Consider the following 21,804-nt stretch of genomic DNA (forward strand, 5'->3'; position numbering starts at 1 on the left):
GGCGACGAGGAGGAGGCCTCTTCGAGTTTTTCCCGAGGTTCCAACGATGTCACGGGCACCGTGAGGTTTGTCACGTTGACACAACGTGCTGCTCCAGTACTGCTTCACAGGGGCACCTTGGGTTGGATCGCGTAAATATGTATGTGTCGTTCAATCCGCCCCACCGTCTGACACAGCCCTTTGGTGAGGTTTGTCACGTTAACACAATGTGCCACTCCGTTACTACTTCACAAGGGCACCTGTTTGTACGTGGCGGTACTGTGCGTTCTTGTGCTGCCTGCGCGCGGTCGGTGTCATCGTCACAGATGTCTCTTTTAATTAAAACTTTAAAATGTATTTATTATTTCCACAAACTGAGGGGGCTACAGAATCCCTGTGGGGCCGCATGCCCCGAACACGGTGCCACCTGGGTTCAAAGAAGGCGGGGGAGAGTGGGCTTTTGTCGGCTGATGTCAATGCTATGCGAGAGAAAGGCAAAAACACCTTTTTGGCATGATACTCCGTGCCGTGCCAGGCCACGGGAATGCAGGGCTCTGCCCCGTTCACATGCTCCCGCAAACAAAAACGCCTTTGGGGATGTGGCCATGTGCCTGTCTTCTGCATGCCCATACCGATCCGACTACCTGCAAGCCAAGCCAGTGGTTTGACGACTTATCCGCTGGGCTTCCGACCAAGTGGTTCTACTTAACTGCCGCCCTGTCGACCTACCTTTTTTGGGAGGGATGGCTATTGCCCTGCACGTTTCCTCAGTCCACTGCTGGATGACACCATTTCTGCGCCGTGCAGGTTGTGTGGTGGTTATTTGACCATTCTTCATCACGCTGCTCTGTGTGGGCTGATGGTGAATGTGAGGACAACAGATGTGAGAGCATAGAAGTCCAGTACAAGAATGGATTTTGCTGCACTGCCCTGCACTGACCATAACCTCTCACTATTAGCCAACTATTTTTGCCAGGTAAAATAGATTTTTGATAAAGGCTGTGAGTATTTTGTTCGTGCTTGCATACATACCTATTCACCTTCTTACCGACGTACTGAAAAATTCCCGTAATCAATAACCTACCTACCTTTGTACATATTTAAATATATGCCTACACGTGTGCCCAACCACCTGGCTGCCTACCTTCCTACCCACGAAGCCACTTTCCCACCTACCTCATCGCCTACCTACCCATCTCTCCGTCCATCTACCAACCGATTTAGTTATTCAAATGTCTGTATCTATCTATATACCCACCTGCCTACCCATTAACCCTCGCTGTAGTTAGTGTCCACAAAAACGCATCGCCAAGTTGCTGCGCACACACCTGGGTGTCTTGCATAGGTGAAAGGGAGAATAATGTTTAATCCCAGCAGTGGGGCGATCTGCTCATCGACTTGGGGGCACCTATCCGCCATCCAGAATGCGGAGGTGCCCCTCTGAGCTGGTGGCCCTGAGCACGTGGTGCGCATTCCACGCATTTAGACCGAACCTGGAGGACCTCTTCACAATTTCGGCTATCGCCTGATGAAGCTGGTTGTTGTTGTAATCGCCAGCGAAATGCCACAGTACTCGAATTGTAAATGTTGTAGTTGGTTCACTCTTCAACACACCGGTGTGATGAAGTAGTAACTGATTTGCACGTTTTGTTTACGTGACGAACCTACTAATTGGCTGTGTCGGGTGTTGGTGGGTTTAAAGACCTTTAAACATTCCATGCATTATGTTCTGCAAAACAAGCAACATTTGGTACATAGATCTGGTCAATCAACATGCCTCCGAGCATTCAAAACTCACTAACATGTTACTCCACGATTTCAACTAGTCCTTTGGGTCGGCAAAGCAATTTGTATCGTCAAATTGTACGACAATTAACTAGCAGTTGCTTGCGCAGGTGACACTGTTGTGACTTTGGTGCTCCGTGTAACGAACATTGACACGTAAGAGGAAAAGAGAATATTTACAGTGCTGCAGGATCTGGCACTGTGCCCACTGCTACTCAGCCATGTGTTAAAAAAATAAAACATAAACCACCCATCTATATTTTTGTAGCTTGTGGTGGTGATGCAATGGAATCGGTGGTGAAGTTTATCTCGCCCAGGAGGTTTTCCTTGAGACCCTGAAGTCAAAACATCTCCCTGCTACAATGAGGAATTTGTGTCGTGATCGTGTCTGTTGGTGGCCCCCCATGAGGTGGTGAACCTTCCACATTTCAATGGCAGAGAGCAAGTTTTGTGAAAAGTATTTACTTTTATTTATATTCCGCCTTTCAATGCCTTGGCAACTCAAACGCCTTTCGTCGCAAACTCGACCATGCCAATGCCCTGCTAAAGTCTAGCCAAGGGGAACCCCCAGTGCCAACTTGTCCCCAACGTGGCACAATGTGTATGCAGCACTGGCCTGCAAAATGGGCATTCTTAGTTATTTTGACTTCCCACAGCCAAAGCACTCAGGGACCCGGGATGGGGGTTGAATTTGCACCCGGTACGGTCATGGATTGAGCACTGTAGCCCGCAGCATGGGGCTAATTACACGAGCGTGTGGTTTTCCCGCAGGACATCGCATTACGCGACGTAGTTCTGGACGATTTGTTGCTCTTTATTTTTTTAACAGTAATGTCAGAGCGACTTGGTTTAACCCAACAGCGGTCGGCATGCTCGCCACCGAGTCGGTTTTTGCATGGTGGGGGGGGGGGGTCGACGGTTCGGAATCAGAATCTCTACTCAGAATCGCATTCTTTATTGAGACTGGAGGAGAAATCCGATGAGCTATGAAGCTCTTTTTCATAGATGTTCAGTTCCCACTACTCCAAGCTCTCACTTTAATCCTCTCCAGCTACTGTCAACTGTGGTGGATAGCTGTAATCTGTTTGGAATTTCGGCTTCGTTGCAGACGCCTTCACGTTTTGGTGCATGCAGTCCTGTAACACGAACGTCGCCCTGCGCCATGTTCATATCACAGGGCATGAGCGACTGCACCATCACTTGCTGCCTTACAGTGGATTTTAAAGATTAAGCGACTCCATTTGCAAGAAAATCTATCCACGTGCCCCATCTCAGCCCCAATTCCCTAATGATAAACGCAACATTGCATTTTAATTGTAGTGCAGTCTTCCTGCAATGACTGTTTTTGTATGATTTATGAATAACATTCAGGATCTTTTTACGGGGATCTCTGTATGGAGTTTCTTTTTTTATGAAACATGTGTGAAATAATACAATAAATAAACAGTTTTTTTCTAAAGACACGTCATATCAGGGGGTGGGGAGGGGGTGGTGAACCATTGGCAAGGATTCTGAATTCCAACGTTTGGAGCGTTTGGGTGAATCGGGTTCACATTATAGGCTATGTTGATTTAGTTCAGTTGTTCTTAACCTGGGGTGCACGCACCCTCTGGGGGTGGAAGATGCTCTTTCTGAGAACCAAAGGGCTACGGTAAAGGTTAAGAACCACTGCCTTAGCTGAAGCCCTAACCAGTCTTGTGTATCCTTTTATAGGCTGAACCAGCCCAGAGGAGGAACTTGCCACGAATAAATGCCAGCCGGGGGGTGGTGGGGGGGGCGGTCTGATTAGAGTGCTCTACTTGCAATTTGGCAATTTGCAGGATTCAAATCCTGGTTGGTTGCCAATAAAATGAGAATCGTTTGATGGGGAGGAGGCAAGAGCACCTCCGATTTGGTCAAGTTGGTAACGTACGGTGCAAATGAAGTTCAACAAACATAATACACACAGAACCGTTGTCATCTTGTGCACCTACTCTTACACTGTATAACCAATCCTCACCGGGGCCTGTGCCAAGCTAGCTCAAAGTGGCAGATATGTTTTTCCACTGCAGAAGCCAAGCTGTGCCGCCGATGTTGTCGTCGCACACGATCGATGCGTCTTCATCCTTGTCCCTCACCCTGTTTGACCCAGAGCTGGATTCGGTCGGCTTACGAGGCCAGCGCACGTCACGATTTGTTTATGGCTCGGCAAGACAAGTAGCCGGTGGGAAGCCACCCTTAACCGCGAGGACTCCGCGCTGGCGCTGCTTTGATGTACCAGTGGAAAAGGGGCAGTAGAGACTGGCAAATAAAGCGTTCGGCACTACTCGAACAATTCCAGGATAATTGCATTGTGCGTAGGTTCTGCAAAAAGCTGCGTTGACAGTGCGCCTGTCAGCATTGCGTGTGGACGGTGTCACTTCCGCACCCATAACTTGGTGGCCGATCGCAGCGCGTGACCGCAACAATCTTGACCGTTGCACCGCATAAACACACGGCCTCTCTTGAAATGTATGGGACTCGCCACATTTCTCCTCGGATTGGACCGACAAATCAACTGAGACTGATAAATGATTGTCCTAGTGAGCCCTAAATCGAAGTATCTTTTTTCATGATTATTTTTTGTTGTTGTTAGATTTTTCTGCTCCAAAGTCGCGTTTTTACTGCCCGGTGCCACTTCCTCGGAAAGCCTTGCATACTCCACGAATTTGAACAATCGTGCACGTGCACTCCAGTGCCTTGCTGTGCGGTATTGGCAATGACTGCTATTTTCTATCCACTGCTCAACGATGGTCTCCCAGTGTTGGTATTGTTGGCGCTTGCCTACACTGTGAAATTAATGTGCATTTAAATCTCCCTGGCTGCCATTTTCCTAGTTTTATTGCGAGTGTGCAACGAATCGGGTCCTGACAACGTGTCTGTTTGTAAGCCTTGCAGGGGGCACTGTTTGTCCAATGTGTTACAGCAAGGTGATATCACAACTACTTATGAGATCCTACAAGTGACCCCATCCAGTTCAAGGCTGCTTGCCCATTCCTGTGAACTGTGCTGTAGCGTAGTTCCTAGTATGACATTGAAACAACATTCCATTCATAATTCTCCAAAGCTGGAATTTTTGGGATAATAAATATAAATCTAATTTTAGTGTTTACAGGAGGGTTTTTTGTGCATTCATCATTGGTGACTGGGATGCAGACCATAAACTCTCTACGCTTGAGAGAACCCAGTTAAAACATGGGCAGCAGCTTGAATTTGAACCTAGGATCTCAGCGCTGCCAACTCTGTTCTCCAGCCCCTGAGCCACCCGGCGCACATGTATGTGGATGCCTTTTTCTAAATGAAATCAATATCTTCTCAACATGGATGCGGCTGAGTGACTGTCAGCTGCCAAATGTACGTATGTTGAACTTCTTTCGCACCGTACGTAGCCATCCGTGCTATTCGGAGGTACGGCTGTCAGAGCATTGAGGCAGCTTCAGAGATGTGCGTCTCATCTGCCCATGATTAAATTAAACCAGCTTCTCAAGTGTGTAGTCTAGGTGTCATGTCAACCTGATCACCAATGATGAAGTTAGTTCTACAGACCTGCAGGGCCATTCACCAACAGGACATTGTTCTCACTGAGGGTTGTAAATTATTATTATTTGTTCCTGGATAATGTGATTTGCTTTGGAAAGGTGCATTCATGGCCAAGGAGAGACTCCTCGTTTCCAGCACCGATCTCGTCCCCGTTGGTGTTTGCATGCAAAAACGTCCACGTTTTAATTTATTCATCAGATTGTTATTGCATGAGAATTCAATCTACTTCCCGTTTGGCAGCAGGAACTTTTGAGTGGCATTGAACCAGCGCGACATTCTAGAAGGCGATAACATCGTAGTCGTCGCTTCATGGGTTTCCCGCGAGCCCCTTGGCGCTCGAAGTCTCCTGCCCCTCCTCACGAGGCCCCATAATCCCCCCCCCCCCCACTTTTTGGGCCACCCTGTGGGAGAAAAACTAGTGCCAATGTTTGCAGACCCAGGCTCCACTACTGTATGTGCACCATTGCAACCCTGTGTAATAGTGTTCAACTTTCCATTGGAAGGTTTGGAATGAAACGAAACATTATTATTTTACCAGGTAACGCCCACCGAGCTGTATAGCTCTCTTTCAGAAGCAACCTGGCCACAAATGATAGCTCAACAAAATGGCTTATCACGTTGAAATGTAAAGCAAGCTAAATACTCTAAAGTACAAGTTTCGGTGGCGAAATAATTACAGGTAGGAGTCAACTCCACTCACCATCCTTCCCTGCCACTTTGTTGAAAGGTGGAGGGAAAAACCGGAGGACTCGGAGAAAAATACATGCAACCACGGGGAGAACATGCAAACTCTAAACATACAGGCATCATGGTCGGGATTAAACTCACGACCTCCTGCATACCAGGCGAGGGAGTTAAAATCTCGCCAGGGAAAGATGGTCGACCCCTCGGACCATTTTGATTTAAAGCTTTCGTGACTGCAGGGATTCATATTCTTGGTTCTTTCGGTAAAGTCACGGAGAAGGGAAATAATAAAATAATAAAAATATAAAACAATAAAATGATCACGACGTTTCGACTGCAACACAAGCAATCATCATCAGGTGTGAAAAATACGGCAAGAACATTTTTTTTCACACCTGATGATTGCTTGTGTTGCAATCGAAACGTCGTGAGAATTTTATTGTTCTATATTTTTATTATTTTATTGTTTCCCTTCTACGTGACTTTACCGAAAGAACCATGAATATGAGTCCTCGGACCATCTTTCGCTGCCACTTTGTTGAAAGGTCAGCAGTGGTTTTGCTAAGGATAGACTGTCTCCAGTCATAGCAACGTGGGATTTCCACCACCTTGCTTAGTGCTGAAGGTGGCGGTGACGAGTACTGGCCCGTGCTCATTTGAGCAGGAAGACTGTTTGACGCGGGTTAAATATTAGATATCCATTCGGTACTGCTCGTGAGATTTTTCATAGACTCGCGGTCGGAGGGATGCAAGTAAAAATGTTTACAGAAAAAGACCCATTGAAAATGAAGGCAAATTGTGCTGTCGTGGTGGATTATGCAGAAACTAATAATAAGACGAGGATGTCGTCTCACTGCCAAGAAACTAAAGAATTGTCGGTTTATGGCGGCAATACCAACAAGGCTCTGAGACTCGTAGTAAACTTCCGTTTACCATTGCTGCACCGCACTGAACAGTCCACGGTGTTTGTGGAGGTATCGTGTCTATAACCTCAACCCGACCCCTTGCTGATGGCACGCAGAAAGTCAAAACAGGAGGGTTTGCCCGTTTTAACAAATGCTGCTCGGAAACCACCGCTCCGGAAGGGCCCCCATAGGCTGATGGGTTGACTTGACTGTGCCGGTCTTTGGCAATTCTGGTCTAAACCATGTGTGGGTGGGTTGCACGGCTGAATCATCTTGTTGCCCACATTGCATTGGGATCCCAGAAATGAATGTTAAAGCACGAGAGCGGCACACATTGGCTTGCGCTTTCCAATTTTTTTATGCACAGGGGAGGGGGGGGGTCCTTAATATCCACTTGTGGGATTGCAACCGTCACCCCCCCCCCCCCCCAATGCAAATTGACTCGATGGCAAGCGTGTTGACCACCACACTGCCGTGCAGCCTAGATTATTAGAATACGCGATTGTGCGAGTGATGTTGTCCACATTTGAAAGCCTTCTGTCATAACCACAGACACGAGCAGTGGGAGGCCGCTCCAAACGGTAGGCTTTGGGCAGCTACAGCTGCCGTGCGCAGGGTTAGGCACGCGTGCCGTGGCTGTCGGTAAATTTCCACACACCCACGCGTTTGTCCCCTGATCTCCCCTGAGCCTGTTACGTCGCCCGGCGTCGGGTCAATGGCACTGGCCACTGCCCCTTTTCACGAAAGCCTCAACGTTCTACCGTGGAGAATCCCCAGTACACGCCGGTGCTGTGGTCATCTTCATTCCTTTGACGGGGAGTTGATCCGCAGTCTAATTCGGTGTTCTTCACTAATTTTCAGAGGGGGGGGGGGGGGGACTTTGTCGATAAGACATCATCAATGTGAGGGCTGCCACACATTTGAAACCATTGGCTTTTACAGCACGATGGGGGGTGTTTTCACATTTTTGCATTGTCGGGGACCGCACTAAAGGCCACCAGCGGCCGCAAGTGGCCGCGGGCCTTGCGATGAAGAACACTGCCCTTGTATGTTTATCTCGATTGAGCCCCAGTGGACGGCTTAAGGAGTGACCTGGTGAACAGTGGTGATGCTGTTTACACCATGGTTTCATATTGGTGACTGCAGTCGCGCCTTGGGCTATTCTTAATTGTCCATCGGAGTCGGGGATAACCGCGTCTGTCATGCGGTATTCTGACGCGGTTCAATCCAGGTCGTTATTTTCGGGGTCTGCGGTTAGCTGCTAATTCTGGACAATGGCATTGTCCCCCGGTTAATGTCCAGCTGAGCCTCAGGATTGAATGCAGGTGCTCCGAGAGCTTGCACTTGATCCGAAGGTGCTCTCAAGCTGCTTTTGTGAGAACACTCAACTCGAAATGGCAATATCCTGTCCCGGTCCATGGTTGATGGCCTCTCCTTCCTGTGAGATCGCGTTCGTGGGAGCACTGCTCTACGGGAAGTTAACAGCGGTTGTTTCAATGGAGAGATTGGTTCCTAATGTGGAGTTTTGACTCCGTCGATGGAGATGAAGATTACTCTTTGGAGCAGGGAGACGTTTTGACTTTTGACTTGCAACCAAAATGGTTTTATGACGTTTATAATGCAGGCAAAAGTCACTGTATAACTAGCAGGATAAGATCTGGTAGTTTTGTAATGTATGTGTGTGCCACGGTGGCGAGATGTTAACTTCCTCGTCTAGTCCTACAGGAGGTCGTGGATTCGATCCTGACCCTGACACCTATTTTTTATTTGGAGTTTGCCTGTCTCTATCCCCGTGCTCATGTGGATTTTCTCCGGGTCCTCCGGTTTCCCCCTCCACCTTTTTTAGAAACGTGTAATTTATAGTATTTGGCTGCTATAAATTTTCACATGATAAAAGCCTCTTAATTGAGGCTAGGTTGCTTGTAAAAAAGAGCTATACAGCTCAGTGGGCTTACATGGTAGAATTAAAAAAAATGTTTCGTAGTGTTAGTGTGACCAGATTTGTATAACCCTATTGACAACGGGTACAAATGTAGGCTTTGTCCTGTTTTCCAGAGAGTCTTATAAATTCCACAGAATACGGTAATAACGAAACGCCACTTTTAGGAAGTCAACAACGACGGCCATCTTACGGCGAGACCAGCACTTGCCAGTATATTTTTATCATTATTAAATCATGTTCATATCCCTCGGTCGTATGACATCGTCACGTCCATTGAAACACAAACCGCGATTTCGTGAGCATCTCAATCCAGCTTCACGTCTCCTTTGTGTTTAGCTTGTTGTCCTTCCCCGCACCTCCGGTTTAGCACGATTGACTACGTACGGTGCGAAAGAAGTTCAGCATACGTAGCCTCTTGTCAATGTATTGTTGGATGAAGCCCTCTCAAAGCGTACCTCGCTCGTGGAGGGTTGTGTGACCATTCGCCATGCTGATGATCAGTACGGCTTGGTGGAGGGGAGTGGCGGGGGGGGTGCAAGGATCGGTTTAGAATTCTCGCGTCACTCACGTGAGCGGTCAACTACACAAAACCACTATGCCGCCTCCTCTGCCTGGCACCTACAACGGCAATGCTGTCATTTCCATCGCTTGCTCAGATATGGCCAAAATAAAAATTTTAAAGACGAAAACGATTTTTACTTGAATAGAAATTTTATATTGGCAGAGCCGATGATTTTTTGCTTGCTTGGGCAAAAACACTGGCTCTTTTGGGATTCCTCATTCACAAGCGTTCATCCACCTGAGGGACCTAAGGTCTCAGGACTGGGGCACAAATAGAAATATGGACTCCAAGTGCAGACTGTGCTGCATCTCCGTTCGTCACAAATGTTAGCTGCCCTCGCCTGGTATGCAGGATGTCGTGGGTTCGATCCCGCCCCTGACGTTTGTATATTTTGAATTTGCATGTTCTTCCTGCAAGTCACTTCGTCGAGCTCTCATGTGTGGTTGGGTTGCATCTGAAAAAGAGCTACAGTATAGCTCGGTGGGCTTGAGCTGGTAAAATAAAAAGTTTCGTTTAGTTTTTAGTAACAAGCATTGAATTTCGGACAATATTTTGCTAAATATTAAGAGTATTCTACAGAGGTGGGGTGGGGGCGTTATTAGCTCTGACTTCTGGTTATTTTTATTTGTTATTTTTAATTGCACAGTGATATTTTTTTCTGCTAGGCACCTTGACGAAGCAAAACTTTATTTTTCTCAATATGAGGAAACTGTCCGGCTCCTCAAATTTGTACTCTTAGCGCTATTTTTTTTAACGTGGGTTTTCCCATTTTTTTACGACTCCATTTGCCCTAAAAAGTGCCATGTGGAGCTCATCAGTCTTGATGCCCGTTCAGAGTGGCCAACTCTTTTAGCTCTCGTGTCACTGCAGTTCATGTAACTTAGACCCCGACATTCAAACCGTCTGGCACGAGGTGGTGGCTTGCTGTGTCGAGTGCCTATCAAATTCTGCTTCCATTTGTAAACGGTCAACTTGTATTTAGTAGCAAAATACTACGCGGTATTTATATCCATGGCTTGGCGTTTGTGTTTTCATTGGGGTGCAATGATGCGTGAAGTTATTAATCGATTCTAACCAATCTCGCACGCATAGGCGCCAATGTTTCTCTTTTCATGCTTTGTAATACGCTCACGTGACCCCTCCAGCCACACTCGGGGAGCCGTTAAATCCACAATGCACCAAATCGCAGCTAAATATCACAAGCCGAGTTAATGTGCGCAGGCTGTCCAAAGGGCACGCGTGCATACGAATGCAATGTCCTTAATTTAACGGTTAAGAGGCCACAGTATTCGAGCATGCGTGGGACATTCGGTTAGATGGAAAATAAGCATCGTTGCAAGTTGGTAAGCACGTGCATTGAAACAGATTTGTGCACGGTCCCATTTTAATGATTTCATTTACGGTCGTTAGGTGTGTGCAATGTGTTGCAAGATAAAAGCACTGTGCAACCTCATAACGTGTTTGGGTTAAATCGCGTTATTTATAAATGTGTCGTAACCCTCCACCACCCGACACGGCCAATCAGCAAAAAAGTGTCACGTTGACAAGAGACAAATAGTTCACTGCTTTAGTGTTAAACTGACTGCAACCTGTTGCCACATTTATTTGACTCTGATCAGGGACAGAAAAACAGAGTTATAGTATGCCACCCCCCACAGTTTGCTTTAAAATACAGGGCAGGAAAGTGTGAAAGTGTGTCCTCTAATCTGGAGAGAACGGGAGATGGAGCAATGAAATCTGTTCGTGCGCTGGATGGATTATTGCATCGTGCAAGGTGGCAGTGGCTTGAGGAGGCCTTCATCCAGCAGTGGATTGACCACGATTGATAATAACGATGAGATTAAAAAAACATGCTGGTGCTTGTGAATGATGTCACATGCTCTTTGCAACACCGCACCTCTGCAATTAACACGGTTGGCTAATACATGTTGGAAGTAATTCATATCTTTTAAGTTCTCATCCTTGCATTAGAATATATAGAGTAGTTCATATTTTGATGGTATCATGTGGTAATGCTCCATCACATGTTTTAAATCTATTACACTGAATATTGAACTGAAGCTTGACTTTAAAAAATGTAATCGCAATATCTGTCCGAAAAATTGCAATTAGATTCCCCCAAATCGTTCAGCCCTAGTAGTCAGCACCACGCCCGTCCGTCCGCCTTTGTCTCCCGAGTGGCGATGTTTTTACACACCAGGTACTCATTTGATGCTGAGTTGACCTAGGGTAGGCCCAGACCCGGTTCAGATAATCGTCACTGATATTGGCTGTGAGCGGGATTTAAACTCGGGTCGCCGGGTTCGTTGCGCAGTGCGCTAACCACTTGCACTAACCGCTCCCCATGTGTACTTGCACTTCATCACAGACTACATGCAGACCCGGGTAGCTGGGGGGCTGGCTCTGGTAAGAAGCGGCTGCCCAATTGGGACCGGCCTCTCTCCCACGTGGCCGCCCCAGCAGGATGCTGGGGCGGCCACGTGAGGTCTGTTTACCAGCAGAGAGCAACACGTGCTGCTGCTGCTGCTTCTACGGGGCAGTGGGGGTAGCGGGGTGGAGGACCTCCCTCGCCGCTATTGGCCGCAGTGATGAAAACAAAACTTTTGCTTGGGGAGGTTGGAGGAGGAGGGAACACGGTGGGGGGGCGGGGGGTGCGGAGTGAAAACGCCCACACAGCACTGCACGGACAGGCCTGGCAGATCTGGCCGGGGTCATGCGATGCTTGCGGAACTACGAGAACTCGGCCCGTTTATATATAAACACACACAAACAAATGTGCCGCGAGTTTGCTTCCTGCAGTGAGGTGGACCGTTTATGAATGGGTCGCGTTTTTATCAATTTAAAGCAAGCACCACCTTTGTCTAATCGTCTATCATCAGCAGTGATTGCTGTTTGCACAGAGTTTTTCACTCTTGGCTTGGCTTTACCTAGCAGCAACACCTGATGGAGTGGCCGAAGTCCTGCTTTCAGCCATCTTCACATTAAACCAGGTTCTCGAGATTTAGCACTGCACACCTGAAAAAAAAACATACAAAGTAACGTTTTTAACGTTTAATACAGCTCACTCTGCGTTGGACCTCCGACATGCGTACTCTGGGGGTCTGAAGGCATGCCATAGGTACGGGGGGAGGGGAGCTATTGAAGAGGCTTTGGAAGCGGTTCTGTGCCCTTAATCGTCTCCTCGCACTGGGTGTGCGCACCTCCCGTTGCAAGAATTCTGCAGGAAAACCTCCCCTTGCAACGACTGCCGCACCTCCGTTTAGCACGGTTGGCTACGTACGGTGTGAAAAAAGTTCAACATGCCTGTAAAATTATAAAAAACATTTTGGAGAATAAAAACGTAGATAAAGAGTCTGTGGGTGAGTGGGTGATGGGGTCTTCTCTGAGAGGTGTCCATTCTGGGAAATACGTCCAAGGACATTCAACATTGAAAGTCCGTTTTTTTTGTCGTCACTTGCGTAACAATATACTGCTCTGGACGATACATAATTTACATGTTGTTATCCCCTCTTTCGCTATTCATCAAGTTTTTTTCAGATAATCAGTCCTGGTTTATTGTCGAGGTGGCAATAGACCAAAATAACAACGAGAGACATTTTATTTTCTTCAAATTCTGTAAAAAAATAAAACTCGGTATTTCAAGAGCCGCAATGCACATGAGTACGAGACGGTGGTGCTTGATAAATAACGGTCACGAAGCAGTCCTTAAAGAGCCGCAGGTTTTTTTCAACCCCCTGCAATGGGACCCGGGATGGGTGCAGCACGCGCGCACGCACACACGCGGCCACCGCCAACCCCCACATCTTGACTCGAACCCGTGTGTCGTCTCCTCTCGTCGGCAGCGGCGGCCTCAGCAACCGGCTGTACCTGTGCGCCCTTCCGGACGACGTGGAGAGCGTTCACGAGGAGCCACGCCAGGTGCTGCTGCGTCTCTACGGCGCCATCCTACAGGTGAGGGGTGGGGAGGTGGCGGGGTGGGAGGGCCGGGTACGACACTTGGCTATGTGTGTGTGTGTTGAACTTCTTTCGCACCATACATAGCCAACCGTGCTAATCGGAGGTGGGAGGACAATCAACAAAAACACAAAGCAGTACTAAAGGTAATGAGTTTTCATTCATGCAGTGGCTTCCTAATATCGGAAGGAGGAGCATTCCAGACGGCCGTTGAGATGCTGCGTTGGAATCCAGCTTTCGGCCTCCTGTGATTTGAGCCTGGTTCACAAGTGTACTGATTGGATGGTCTCAGCCTGGTCACCACTGAATGCGCACACACAAAATAAACAAAGCCATCACTTTGAAATTGGTTCTGCGCTTTGGCTAAATTCCGACTCTCAGAATAAAACAAACTCCTTGCGTTTGACTCTCGTTCAACGATCATTGCTCTCATGTGGCGGAGCGGGTCTGAAAGTGCTGCCCTGCACTTGAAGGGGTTGGCAGAGGGGTAGCTCTGTGGCATCCACTTCCACAGGCCGTCATTCTCTTAACACGAAGGGTTCCACTGGCGAGGAATCCGAATAGATACTGCGTCTCATTACACAGTGCCCCCATAGCACAATCGGGATAAAGTTGTTTGGAAAACATCAACTATAAAAGCCCTGGGCGATCGTTTGTCCAGGTGATGAGTTTTGTTTGCCTTTCTGATACGGGACATGGACGCATGGACGCATGAACGCATGGAGCATGAAGGGTGCAGGAGGTGAGGGGTTAGGGTTGGGAATAAACAATGTTAGAATCGGTGCGTGTGTTTGGGTCATTCTTTATATTTGTCGTTACTGGGATTTTCTTCACCATCATCCTCATTGTCACCTGTTGTGTGAAGTGAACAAATCGTTTGATTAGGGCGTTTATTTAATCGTAGCATTTGCAGTTGTCAAAATCATTGTTTTCATCTTCATCTGCAGCATCATCATCCTGTGTGCAGTGGACAGTTTTGTAATTTTGTTGAATGTCTCATAGCAGCAGCAGCATCATCATCTCCACAAGCGTCATTCATCAACCATCATCTTAAAACTCTTATCTTCATCACCATTGACACCTGAAGCATCATTGCCACCATCAACAGCACCGCAAAGTTTTGAATTCTTATTGGAGATTGCGTCACATAGGTTCATTGTAGATATCATCACCATCATCATCGATACCTCCTTAATCTTGATCATCATCAGAAAAAAAATCCTCCAAAAAAGACAATGTAGAATGGGCTTCCGCCAGGGTGGCTCGGCCTGAAACAAGAACACAGCTGAGAAAGAGCATTGCTGTGGCCTTGAGAAGGAACACTCGTGCCATTCATGTTGCACTGGAAGTCACAGGATCCCCTAGAGGGGTTGTTTGTCTCATAATGCAGTTATGCAGTTTGTTTCTCATATGAACTGCGAGCAACGATAACTGGCCGCATTGTTTCAATTCTGGCACGCCCGCTCATTCGGTCATGCAAGCGTGAGCTTGTTTCATTTCGTGAATTAGGGGAGAGAAAAAAACAATCTATAAACAAACATTTCCCCAGTTGGAGGCGTCAAAACATTTTGTGACGCCGACACGCTATGCCGGCGCAGAATAGAATCGGCACTTCAACTCGACGATCACTCCGTGTGGACTTACTTTTTGTGTTTGAACACATAACACGTGTTTTGTTTTGTTACACCATCTACCACTACTGCCACCAGCACCGCGGCAAGGAAGGGGGGGGTGGAGGTCAAAGTCCCTGTGGAAAAATCCTGTCAACCCTGGCCCACAATTTTTTTTTATTCTTCTGGGTGTAAATAATTTCACAGCAGGCTGCGTAAATGAATGGCGGCTGGATGGATGGCTATGATACATTGGCAACGGAATGGCAGGAATGTTGTTTTGTGGCACAGCGTGATGGAAATGCGTGACCTCACGAATTGCCCCGTTGCCAGGGCGCTTCTCAAACAGAGAAGGCTGCCCTCTGTACCCCCTGGATATTCCACGAAAATTACAGGAACGTGCACACAACGCCCCTTGGCGATGTCGCTGTCGTGGCTCTGCGGACTAGCTCCAAGCAAGACGCACAGCGTCTTCCTGCGCAATTAGCAATGGTGCATTGCTCCTGACTAGTGTTGGCCCCTGAACCGACGTTATCAAGGGAAATAAAAAAAATAATAAAAATAGAACAATAACATTCTCACGACGTTTCGATTGCAACACAAGCAATCATCATCGGGTATGAAAACCACAGCAAAATATATTTTAGAAAATTGTATTGTTTTATTTTTATTATTTTATTATTTCCCTTCTATGTGACTTTACCGAAAGAACCAAGAATAAGAATCCCTGCAGTCACGAAAGCTTTAAATCGAAGTTTTACGACGTTACAAAGTTCACATTTACACGATAAGCTTTAAATCGAAATTTTACGACGCTACCAAGTTCACATTTCCACGATAAAACCAATGTTTCCGGAAGTTGACCATGGTCATATTCCCAACTAAGGAGCACTACTTATTTTCCTGGCCTCCGATAGATGGCAAGATGATTAACTCCGTGGTGGTGAGATGTCAACTACCTCGCCTGGTATACAGGACGAGGTCGTGGTTTTGATCCCGACCCTTGACGCCTGTGTATTTGAAGTTTGCGTGTTATTCCCGTGGTCGAGGAGGTTTTGCTCCGGGTCCTCTGGTTTTTCCCTCCACATTTAGAACATGCATTTAGAGTTTTTGGCTGCTATACATTTCCACGTGATAAGCCACTTCATTGAGCTAGAATTTGTGGCCAGGTCGCTTCTGAAAAAGAGCTACAAAGCTCAGTGGGTCTTACCTGGTAAAATAAAATTAGTTTAACCGATTTGACCCATGTCTGTGATATGAACTTTCATCCTTCTGATTTTGAGTCCAGCTCTCACCACAGTGCCACCAAGTGTATGATGACATTGTCACTGAATTTATCACTGGTTCATGGTTTATTCCTTATGATCTAATTACGATCATCGTTCAAAATGCCCGCTGTGGCTAAAGCTCGACTTAGAATATGGTAAGTTAAAATCTCAACCCATCATCCCATGGTTAATTGTAATAAATTAGTTCAACTTTTTAGAAAGTCAGCTGTGCTGGCAGTACTAATATATTCAGATTGGCCCCTGCCATAGACGTGTGGAATTTCTACCACTTGCCCAAAGTCGCCTGCGGAGATGAACACAACCCCCCTCTCTCACTTGAACCGGCGATTCTTTTTTTTTACGTGGCTTTATTTCGAAGCACCTAATTTTTGTTTGATGTCATCTGCCTAACCTCGTGGTGCGTGAAGCCCTTTCGTTTGAATGCTGGGTTCGATCGCTCGCTGATTCACAGCCTGTACCAAAGGTTGGGTTCCCCCCCCCCCCCCCACTTACACACAGTAAATCTAGACTATTATTATTTTGTATGCGGCCGGGTGTCAGCACTGGTTAGAACATCCGACTGTCAATTGGAAGGATACAAGTGTGAATCCTGATTAGTGGCCAAGGTGCATAAAATAAGTGCCAATTTGTGGGGATGTCAGCAGTGGGGTCGTCCGATGGAGAGACTGACGTTGGATTTTAGCGAGTAGAATCCTTATTTTTGCATTACCGGTAACCGCTTGAATTACATGAAGAAGAAATTGGTTACTGGATTGCAGCGAAGATTGGAATTTTTAGCAACACAGACATAGCACTTCAACCTCCTTAATCGAGGATTTAAGGGAGCTACCGTGGTGTGATGGTGAGCACATTCGACATACAAGATCGCCGGTTCAATTACATCTGTTGCGGTGAGTTAAAACAAATGGAGCAAAGTTCTTAAATTCCCCCTTCTAATTCTCTCCACGCGGCAGTACGAATGGGTACCACCACAGTTTGCCGATCAGAGGATCACGCGTGGTGGGGAGAAAGTGCAAGTATGTGCCCCCACCTCCTTTCGACTAAAATTCCACTTTGAAATGATTACCGATTCTTGACTATCGGAGCCGGCAATCGATTCGCAGAAGGGATTCCGGTTGGCCGGTTAGCAACCGCCATGAGGGGCGTAGAATCCACGCCACTCGCTCGGTGGGCACCACCGATTGAGGCGAGCACCGCCCCCATGTGTGTCATCGGGGCAGAGGAGACTACGTCGCCTGGTGTACAGGAGGTTGTGGGTTCGATCCCGTTGCCTGAAACCTGGATATTTGGAGTTTGCATGTCCTCTCCGTGTTAGAGTGGATTTTTCTTCGGTTCCTGTGGTTTTTCTCCTCCACATTTAGAATCGACGTGCGTTTAGAGTATTTGGCTGATGTACATTTTCGCATGATAAGTTAACATATAAGACCGGGTCGCTTGTGAAAAAGAGCTTTTTAGCTCCGTGGGCCTTACCAGGTAAAATAAGAAATAGTTACGTTTTTAGTAACTGAGAATTATCCAGGAAAGCCTTGCCGAGTCTCAAGACTCGCCTTCAGGAGGTCCCTTTTCATTTGCGAGTTCACACATAGCACCCCACGCTACGGACCCAGTCATGAGTGGTTATCTGAACTGGTCCTGCCTTCTTCCCCTTTGCCAGCAGACAACTCCCCAGTACGGTGAGGTATGGTCAAACACCCCCCCCCCATCACTGATGGCCTGGAGAGGCTTTCATTCAGCAATAGGTTGACATAGGCTGTAAGTTATATTGTAATTAATGGTTAAAGTTATTGCAATCATTAACGGGTGGCAATGACTTGATGTCATGCGATATTAGCTGTTCATAGCTTTAACGTCCCCTCGACTGTCATTGCAATGCCACACATTGTCTCACTATAACACTCACGCGCTGCCGGTGGCTCTAGCTTGTTTATTAACACTATTACAACACCGTGTGGCGATAGCAGTGGTTGTTAAAAACAATCTCACCTGAGCACCGCTAATGGTGTGCTCACCAAGTTGGCAAACGTTCATTTGACTTCTGCATTTTTTTTTGCCAGCGTTTATCAGTAGGTCAAAGTGCTTTCTTAAATATATATTTTTTTGCTATTTTTCGTTTCAAGCTCGCACTACTCGTTCTCAGCCCGAGCGGTCCGCAGGCTCTGGCTGAGCCTGGATTTCTCCAGCCGAGACTGGCCAGAGTCGTTAGAGACCGCCCCCCCCCACCACCATTGTAGCTATCGGCTCGATCTGGCGTTGGTTGTGGTAAGATCAATCTGAAACATCTATCGGTTTGAAAGCGGCTCCCTTGTCTTGATTCGTGGAAGGGTCGGCCGGGGTTCAGAGACTTTGTTTGGGTCGCCCTGCTCACATCCCTGCGAAGTTCCCTCGTGTTGTGTAAATAGCTGCGGCATCTGCCGCTTGTGTGAATAGACCGGCTCTAAATACCCACAACTTCTGTCTATTTCAACGGTTTTATTGAACTTGATTCCTCTGTTTTTAATGATAGAAGAGGCTTCCACACTTTCCACAGAGACGAGAGAAAAAAAACTGTCCCGTATTGGGGAAGCAATGGTTTGGTTTCGAAGCCATCACTCTTGTATTTCATATGAGCAAATCTTTGAAGTGTAATTTGCACATCTGTATCCGACACTGATGTAAGCGCTATGTTATCATAACCTCATAGCCCAACGGTTTTGAGTCTCGCGTCCAAGACGATCGGTGTTATTCACACAAACTGTATCCATAGCACTGGAATACAGGTGTGCCCAGACAAAATGTACTTGCTGCTCTCTCACGCAATCGGACAATGCTCTTAACTGTTTGAAAGCCATGAGCCAGTGGTGGAAATTCCACTTTTTCAATGGCAAAAAGCGGTATGTCTATCGGGCAACCGCTGAACCGCTGATGTAGACCAGGTCAACCACTGACCGGAGCTCTCAACCTCAGCATTACAAAGCAAACGCTCCCAACCATGTCACCACCTGGTCAGATATTTTCAAAGTAATTTTTTTAGAGCGCACGAATGTGGAGACGAATGACTTTCATCGGTAAATCGATATAATAAAATCAAAACGACAAGTTAATTATCAAGGGGCACGTCCCGGCCCGAAACGACACGGTGTCCTGCTTGAGAAGGTGAGTGGGTTGTCGTGTTGGCAGCGGAAGGGGTGCCCGTTTGGCGTGCGAGCGGGCCGTGTCTTACGAAGGCAAAGGTAAACGATACGCGGGAATGTGTCGAGAGCATGAACGGTGGCGGTGCTTATCGCGCAGGTGGTTTTGTGACTAAAGCAAAGATCGACCACGTGTTGGGCTGTCCGTGGCCACATCACACGCAATAAAGTTTTTTTTTTTTAACCCACGTCGGTGTCTTACCTTGTCGATTTATCAGCATGCATCGCTACCCTTTCTACAGCCGTGTCCTTTGTTCTGTTTTTGTGAACGTGATTTCTTCGTGCTGTTTTTTAAAATCTTATGTTCTCTTTTTGTTTTATTTTCATCTGTTCACTTTTTGTTGTTGTTGGCATCATCTTCCCCAAAAGTTGTCCGTTGTTAAATGCACTTACACACAGTTCACGTTCGGTCGAATTGGAAACGTTTTACGTCATTCGTATTTGACTACGTTTGACTGCCCTGGAAAGCTCAACTCACATTTGGGACGGTCTTAAGCAGTGACACTGCCCATCATCACTTCGTGGTTGATAGAATAAGCACTACCTTGTGGGGGTCATTTTATGGATGTGGAGTTTTATTCAGTGGCTCAGATCCACCCACAAGGTTTGAGCACCTGCCCCAAATTGGCTTGGACATGGGGGTCACCTTTTACCTGTTGTCCCCACCGTGTAAACGAGCCACGCTGCCGGCTGTGATGAGCCAGTCCAGCGCCTCTGTTTGATTTTTCCACTGCGGAAGCTGAGCCGTGCCACTCGTGTCGCAGGCAATGTTGAATCCTCGCCCCGTGGCCCGACTTGGCCCCAAGCCAGCTTCCAACGCCTGCGAGACCAGCATAGCATGGTGTGGTTTCGGCTCCTCTGCAGATAGTAAAACTACCCCCGTACTGTGAGAGCCCCCCCCGCTTTGCTGGCGTGGCTCAGATGCGCCAGCGAGTGACCTTTGAGCCACACTAGCACAGGGATCAGACTCGCTGCAGCGTTAATTGCCCGCGTGTTTTTTTTCGCCCCCTTTAATTTTTTTGTCTGCATCGGCACAATTAGATGTGTCCCCAGCACCTCCTCCTCTGAAGCCCCCTTTGGTCCATATTTTTAAATGACCTTTTTACTGCTCGTTACACAATTGACCGTCCAACGCACGTGCCCTTTTTGCACTGCGCTCGTTTGCGTCTGTAACATTTCAACGTGCGGTGCTCTTGCCTATCTCTGGTGGGCGAACCGTGACCGACGTGAATTCCTGTGGTGGAGGCCGCGTCTCGTCAGGACGAACCACTCCCCGGCTTCGCTAAAAGTTGTGATGCGTATTTTACGCACCCCTGAAAAGTGATTTGGTTGATTTGGCCTCGACCAGGATTTGAACTTATGACCTTCCGACTAGGAGTTAGTTACTATGCTCCAGGACCCAACCGGTAATAGGGTGTGTTAAAGGCGCCAATAGCATCGGCAGTGGGGCTGTTCTCTTAATGATTCTGTGCCAGCTAGGGGTCATTGTGTTGATAATTTACAGATAATATAATTTACCTTTTCATTCTCTTTTAACAATGGTGGGTTGGCGAGTCCGAGGACCATTCTTGCGTGTAGCTGTACTGTTCTTTTATCAATACACTGCTGGATGAGGCCCCCCTCCCACGCCATGCGTTTTGTCGAGGTTAATTGTCCATACTTCGCCATGCCTGGTCAGTGTCGGTCGGTGAAATGGGAGTGTGGTACAGCGCAGTGGATTCTGACGCTCCCTGCGCTCTGCTCACAATCTAGCGTAGCAGCCGCAGCCATTGATAGCGCAGTTACTTTATGCGTGGCGGCTGCCCATTCAAGCGCTATTCCAGGCTTTGGGCCCTTGGCTTGGGTTTCCGAGAGGCTGACGAGATGGGGCAACATATCCGGTTGATTTGATCCCACAGGCACCACACACAGTAGTAGATGCCATCTCACATATTCCGTGACGGAATTTCCCGAAAGACATCTGCCACCTCAAGTTTCGTTTCCTGTGTCATGTTTGCATCTTTGTTTTGTTCGTTTTTCTACGTGTGTGTTTTTGTTATTTTTGTTCCCTGCGTTCATAAACAATTTCAACCTTTGTTTCACCCCTTTGTCAATAGATGTGCCACGATGATGGTTCCAACAACAGTAGCCCAACAAGTGTCACTTTCCAAGTAAGTACACATGTCTGCGTCAATTTCTCTGTCCTCTTTTTTTTTTGAGCCTCTTCTTCATCTGCGTACTTTCATTTCCTCCTTGATAAGCCCGCCGTAAAATTATTATTTTTTGTCAACGTCACACGAGAAAAATGTTGTATACATTTATGTTTGTATCGTACATCCAGTCACGCTTTAACACATGCCGTCTGTGAACATCTACATGTATTTATGGTC

The 21,804-nt window shown here is 47.2% G+C and overlaps 1 protein-coding gene across 5 annotated transcripts in view; it reads left to right on the plus strand.

Annotated features, from left to right (window-relative positions):
- The window catches only part of LOC144722960 (choline kinase alpha-like), a 66,555-nt gene that overhangs the window by 10,374 nt on the left and 34,377 nt on the right, over window positions 1-21,804 (plus strand). For 3 of the 5 annotated variants that reach the window (XM_078601415.1, XM_078601414.1, XM_078601417.1), the window contains 2 exons: window positions 13,258-13,366; window positions 21,532-21,585. In XM_078601415.1, the coding sequence (XP_078457541.1) occupies window positions 13,258-13,366; window positions 21,532-21,585 (163 nt within the window). The remainder of the gene's footprint in view (window positions 1-13,257; window positions 13,367-21,531; window positions 21,586-21,804) is intronic. The other 2 variants (XM_078601416.1, XM_078601418.1) reach the window with 1 other exon arrangement.

This window comes from Lampetra planeri, chromosome 16 (assembly GCF_965212315.1).
Source record: "Lampetra planeri chromosome 16, kcLamPlan1.2.h2, whole genome shotgun sequence".
Lineage (NCBI taxonomy): Eukaryota > Metazoa > Chordata > Hyperoartia > Petromyzontiformes > Petromyzontidae > Lampetra > Lampetra planeri.